Genomic DNA, 6,452 nt, shown 5'->3' with positions numbered 1-6,452 from the left:
GGGTTTTTTTTTTTTTTTTTTTTTTTTAAATTTTTAAATTTATTTTTTTATCTATATTTAATTAATAATGGCTCAAATATACATATAATCTTATTATTTAAAGATAAAAAAAAACTCGTATAATTTTAGAACTTAATTATATTAAAATAACATAAATATTGATACTTTATTTTAAACTTGGTTATTTTAAAAATTCAAAACAATATAGTTTATTTTATAATTTAATAAAACTTTAGAAAATTCATTTCATTATTAGTTAGAAAAATAAAAACCTTAAATTATACCATTAAAAGTTTTAACTTTTATTAAGTTTCAAAACAAATATTTTCTTAAAATTTAAAACCATCAAGACAATTGAAGAAATGTCAAGCTTATTTTATTTAACATAATTTAAATTAATATTTTAACAAAGTTATAAAATATTAAATAGTATAATTTAAAATTTCAAAATAGAATTTATTTTATTTTTATTTATAAATCACTTGAGGGAAAAAAAACCACTTGATATTCGACACGGATTGACTGGTTTCGTGTTGTTCCTAGTTTAAATGTAATGATCAATTGAACGCCAAAATGCTGCAAATTTTATGACAAAATGATCTGTGCTGAAGAGAGTGAAATTTTCTGGAAAAAGAACTTGGCCGGAGTTTTTTTGGACTAGAAGATGAAGGTTTCTGGAGCTCTCGAAACATTGGGTGGTCTTCTTGATAGTTTAGAAGCTTTGGGAGGCATCCTTTTCCTGTGTGATGAAGCTTGAGGGGCCTCATCTATCTCACTAAGTTTTAAGCTAGCTGATACCCCTTTCTCCCTCTCTCTGGTTACATGCTTTAATGGCCCTAGTCGTTTTCGTATTAGAAGACTTTATGAGGAAAAATTGAAGATCTCTTAGGCCTTTGCTTGGGTAGATAGCATACTGAAGAAAATTTCAATGTTATTGCCAAGTGGTCTCATGGAAACCTTGGGGAGTCAGATAAATAAAGCGGATTTGTACCTCAATGAGATTAGATTCTCTAATGATTTGCTTGAGGACGTCAGCGCATACAGAACACTTGAGCAATAAAAGCGAGACTCAATATTAACTTACGATCACTTTCTAATGTCATTAGAAATAGGTACACATTCACTTGGGATCGGAATCCCGTCAAGTTCGAGTATTTAAAATGCTGGTGTGCTAGAGCATTTGGGAATTTATCAGGGTGAACGATTTGCTGAGCTGCAGAATGGCTCCTTGATCGAAAAAGAAGAAAGCTTTTGCAGATGATTAAATTTTGTTCGAGTGAGATGACTAATGGAGAAGTAGATTTGATTTAGTTTGTGCACAAATTACTTATTTTGAACATACATCTTTGGATATATTCCAAAGGCCCAACTTCGGACTCTTTTTGATATAATTCTAATTCCATAATCCATAAACACAAGGACTCCATTGTTATTCTAAGGGCATCTAATTTTCACAGTGACTACAGCTGAGGTATAACATGTGATGGAGCTAGCGGAAGTGTGTTTAAGTTGTCCAAAGAGCTTTTGGAGAAAGGGTGGAGCAATTAGAAACACCTTTCATGAATCGCTCCTATACCCTAAAACTTCGGTTTTCCTTACTACAAGAGTTTAATACCCTGTGAAGGCTATTTCTTTGAAAACTTGGAGTAATAGGAACCACTGTTTCTTTAATGAGTTCCTAAGAGCGAAAATTTATAGGAGTTTTTTGGAGAAAGTTTCTGTGATCCTTTCTGGCCTTCTTGGCTACATGCTGCATCATCCATTGTATTTTGTTTGTTTATTACTATATATATATATATATATATTGGTTTTAAATGAAGTCATTTTTATGCTATTTAAGAAAAAAAAAAAATTACAAATTGAATGCCATTGAATGCCTTTATCTTTTCTTTTAGAATTTGTATAATTTTCTTGTGACAAGTTTTGTTAGGGTGCGAAGTGAAATAGGATTTATTTTGAGGTGTCTCGCGGTTTTCAACCGCAGATTTTCATCAGCAACTTGGAAAGCGCTCTTTTGATGTATTTGTGATCTTCTTTGAAATAGTATTGGACGTCTAGTCTAGTCCTTTTTTTCTTGTGATTACTTTTCAGTGGTGATCCAATGTTCTTCTATTGCCTAGTTTGCGAATAACCTGGCTTGAGTGTTTGTCCAATGACGATCTTAGCATTGGTAGCTGCCTGTTCACATTCACATGAAGTTTTAAGCAATATACTCCTATTGAACTCTTTTCTTATAAATCCCTTTTGGAAAATACAATGTTAATATGAATGTTTTAAGCTATAGCCAATTTGAAGTTCTTAAAAGATTATTCATATTTTTCAAAGGTTGTTAGCACTGTTAAATGGCTTGAAGATGAATTGGAACTTAATGCTCTTCAAAACCCTGTTAGTCGTCAAGGAACTGCCAATGATAAAGTTGTTCTAGCCCAAAGAGCTGCACTTGCTACTGCTTTAGGAGGCCGAGTTGATATTTCTGCAATGAGCACAATTTCAGGTTGCATTTCATTTGACTTCTAATGTTTACTCTATAATTTTAGCTCTTATATTGAGGACACAGCTTAAAAGGCACGTCTTTATGCTATTAATCCTCTCTAAAGATCCCCAGAAAAGAAATCTTTACTGGTTTTTCTTGATATATTCTTGAAATTTGTAACTTTCGTGCTCTTCGTTTGTACAGGTGTGAAGGCCACATATCTTCTTGCAGTTTCTTTCCTCGAGATCACACGTTTTAGCAGTAATGGTGGGATCCTCAATGGTAGTATAAGTGTGGATGCTTCTAGAAGTGCCATCAGTTGTGTTTTTGAATACCTTAAAACTCCAAATCTTGTGCCAGCTGTCTTACAGTGTTTGACAGCACTGGTCCATAGGGCATATGAAACTGCAGTATCTTGGCTGGTACGTTATTGTTTTATGAAATATTATAGGCCTTACTATCACTCTCTTCTTCAAGGGATTTTATTTGAATACATATGTCACTTGTTTTTTTTCTGGATTAATGTTCTGAAAAGTTGCAACCTATTTACGATATTTCATTTATTCTGCACACAAACAAAAATTGGACATTTCCAAGATTCATAGAAGAGTAAACTAGAAATGATCCTCTGACAGGGAGTAACACTTCTATCCCCTCTTGCTAGTATAAGATTGTGTAAACTATAGGAGTGAAGAGAACAAATGTGGAAGAACATTCTACTTTTCTAATTGTGGGTAAAAATTAAATAATTTACGCATTTTCATAAGTACAGAAGGAAGAAAAATAACATTATTATCAACCAATATTAGATAATACGGAACAACAGAGATTTATTGTGCTGTTTGTTTATTTATCGAAGGAGTTCTTTGCAACCTGTAAAAGAAAAAAAAGCATTTTTGGTATTTGTATTTGGTTGCTTTTGTTGTTTTCTTTTGTTTGTTTCATTGATGAATGTCTGAAAAGGGAATTTATATACTTGTTTCTAAATGGAATTTTATATAAATTCACAATTTTTTGTTAATTGTGTATTGGAAAATTTTATCATTTTATACAACCAATAACTTAAGAAAAAGACTGGAAATCAGCAAACTCTGAGGAGTCACACGCAAACAGTCATTTTTCCATAGAATGTTTTTCCTCATAAAATGTTTTTCTGATATTGCTGCTTCTGTGAACAAAAGAACCAGTGCAAGAACTAAGCAGAGAAAATTACACAGTAAATTATCAAGAATATGCTTGTTTACACTATTATCATGTGCTTGATGATGGTTTGGACGTTAAAAATATTTTCCCTCCCGATGCAATATTGTCTTGTTGCTACTGCATCCTCTTGCTCTCTATGGTATGAAACATCTTGTTGACTTTCTAATCTGGACTCAGGAACATCGGATCTCTGATATTGGCAATGAAGCTGCAGTTAGAAACTCGATCCTTAATGCCCATACCTGTTTTCTTATAAAAAGTATGTGCCAGAGGGAGGATCATATCCGAGAAGTAGCTGTGACTTTACTAACACAGTTTAGAGATAGGTTTCCTCAGGTAAAATTCCTGGGGGTATAAGTTTTTTCACCCTTTCATTTATGAATTTAAACAAACAAACTTAAGTGCTTACAGGTTATGTGGAATTCATCTTGTTTGGATTCCCTTCTCTTCTCAATGCATAACCACTCGCCAACTACCATTGTCAATGATCCTGCATGGGTAGTGACTGTTCGTTCATTATACCAGAAGGTTGTTCGGGAATGGATTATCAGATCACTTTCATTTGCTCCTTGCACTAGCCAGGGTCTCTTACAGGTTGAAAGTTTTACTTCTTCTTCATGGAGTTGACCCCCTGGTTTCTTCCATTTCTTGTTTTGAAGCAGATTGACTTTCCTGCTGCCTATATTAAAATATCATTGACTTCATATGTGTGTCTTCTGGGCTAGAACTTTCTTTTATCGAAGATAAGAAAAATAAACAAAAATAATTTCTAATAAAGTGGGGAACAACTTGAATAATGGAAATATCAAATAGATTGGCGAAGAGGGGAATATTGGTCAAAATTTAAAATAAGCCAAGTTGACAAATATATGCTAACTACGACCACTTTGGTTAAGTGCAAGGGTGATAAAAAGAGCATGAATCCTTTCTATGATAGTTTTATAACATAATTTTTCTAGTAATCACGTTCTCAGTTTTATTGTTCTATTTTGTTTGAGATTTCAGCTGTCTGATAAATCATTTGCTTGTCTTTGGTATCATATGTACAACTCAGGAAATGCTTTGTAAAGCAAACACTTGGCAGAGAGCACAACATACCCCAGATGTGGTCTCTCTTTTATCTGAGATACGAATTGGCACAGGTAAAAATGAATGCTGGACCGGCGTACAGACTGCAAATATTCCTGCAGTCATGGCTGCTGCGGCTGCTGCTTCAGGAGGCAACTTAAATTTGACGAAAGCCTTCAATTTGGAGGTGCTCAGTACAGGCATAGGAAGTGCAACAGTTAAGTGCAACTATGTGGGCGAGATTGCTGGAATGAGAAGGTTGTATAACACCTTTGGTGGGTATCAATCTACTGGTACTGCACCTGCTGGTTCCGGAATTGGTATTGGCCTTCAAAGATTGATCACGGGAGCATTTCCACAGGAGCCACAGGCTGCTGAAGATGAGTCATTCAATGCGATGTTGCTTCTTAAGTTTGTTCAGTCACTCCAGAAATTTGTTAACAATGCGGAGACAGGTGGCGAAATTGACAAGTCACAATTTCATGAAACTTGTTCCCAGGCAACTGCCTTCCTTCTAGCAAATTTGGTAAGATCTGCTCATTTTTGTCTGTTACATCAATGTCTTTTGGTTGCCCATGTCTTCTTTACATCAAAATATCATCACCTTTTCCAGGATAATGCTGATTCAAAATCAAATATAGAGGGCTTGTCACAACTTTTGCGCCTTCTCTGTTGGTGCCCAGCTTATATTTCGAGGTCTAATGCTATGGAAACTGGTGTATTCGTTTGGACATGGTTAGTATCTGCTGCACCTCAACTGGGATGCATAGTTCTTGCTGAATTGGTTGATGCATGGCTATGGACAATTGATACAAAACGAGGTCTTTTTTCTTCAAAAGAAGCTTTATCCGGGCCTACTGCAAAATTAAGGCCCCATCTTTATCCAGGAGATCCAGAATTGCCACCTGAATTTGATCCTGTCGAGCAGATAATTGCTCATAGACTATGGCTTGGATTCTTCTTCGATCGCTTTGAGGTTAAGCTTGTTTAATTTTTTTAAAGGCACTCACGTTCTCTCTTCTTTCTCTTTATGTATCATGGTATAAATAGTTGCACATAATGAATTCAGACCGCATGGTTTGTAATTACATTCATCAATGGATGTTAGCATGTAGAATGAGCTAACTTCTTTTTGGAGCAAAGCAAGTCATAATTTTGAAGTGTTTCTTCTGGAGCTTTAACATCTATGGGAACAAAAATGAACACAATAATTTACCTCTCTCAGTTGGGGGAAGTGTCGTTATGATGTCTAATCTTGCTTTCGTTTCATAGGTTGTCAGATACCAAAGTGTTGAGCAGCTATTGCTCTTTGGTCGTTTGTTACAGGGGAGCATCGAGCTCCCATGGAAATTCTCACATCATCCTGCAGCTACTGGTTCTTTTTTCACTTTAATGTTTTTAGGGCTCAAATTTTGCTCCTGCCAGACTCAAGTCAATTTGAGAAATTTTGAAACGGGGCTTCGGCTTCTGGAGGACAGGGTTTATAGGTGAATTCTGTTCACTCTTCTCTATCAATTGAACTAATATTTTCTATTATATTTCCAACTTCCATGTACTAGCTGAATATTACATATAAATCAAGGTTTTAAATGTCTAACTGAGAACTTCTTTATTTTCTGTAGTTATTCTTATATTCTGTATATCCTAGATATTTGAAGATGTAACTCAACTATAACTCCTCTAAAAAAGAAAAAAAAAAAAAAAAAAA

The 6,452-nt window shown here is 34.5% G+C and overlaps 1 protein-coding gene across 2 annotated transcripts in view; it reads left to right on the top strand.

Moving 5' to 3' along the window:
* Positions 1-6,452, top strand: part of LOC111451444 (phosphatidylinositol 4-kinase alpha 1-like) — a 17,640-nt gene that overhangs the window by 4,470 nt on the left and 6,718 nt on the right. For both annotated transcript variants that reach the window (XM_023091876.1, XM_023091875.1), the window contains exons 8-14: positions 2,326-2,494; positions 2,678-2,895; positions 3,854-4,012; positions 4,088-4,270; positions 4,731-5,270; positions 5,358-5,720; positions 6,017-6,231. In XM_023091876.1, the coding sequence (XP_022947644.1) occupies positions 2,326-2,494; positions 2,678-2,895; positions 3,854-4,012; positions 4,088-4,270; positions 4,731-5,270; positions 5,358-5,720; positions 6,017-6,231 (1,847 nt within the window). The remainder of the gene's footprint in view (positions 1-2,325; positions 2,495-2,677; positions 2,896-3,853; positions 4,013-4,087; positions 4,271-4,730; positions 5,271-5,357; positions 5,721-6,016; positions 6,232-6,452) is intronic.

This window comes from Cucurbita moschata, unplaced genomic scaffold (genome assembly GCF_002738365.1).
Source record: "Cucurbita moschata cultivar Rifu unplaced genomic scaffold, Cmos_1.0 Cmo_Scf00013, whole genome shotgun sequence".
NCBI lineage: Eukaryota > Viridiplantae > Streptophyta > Magnoliopsida > Cucurbitales > Cucurbitaceae > Cucurbita > Cucurbita moschata.
Note: the sequence above shows the minus strand (reverse complement) of the source record. Positions and strands in the feature narration are given on the sequence as shown.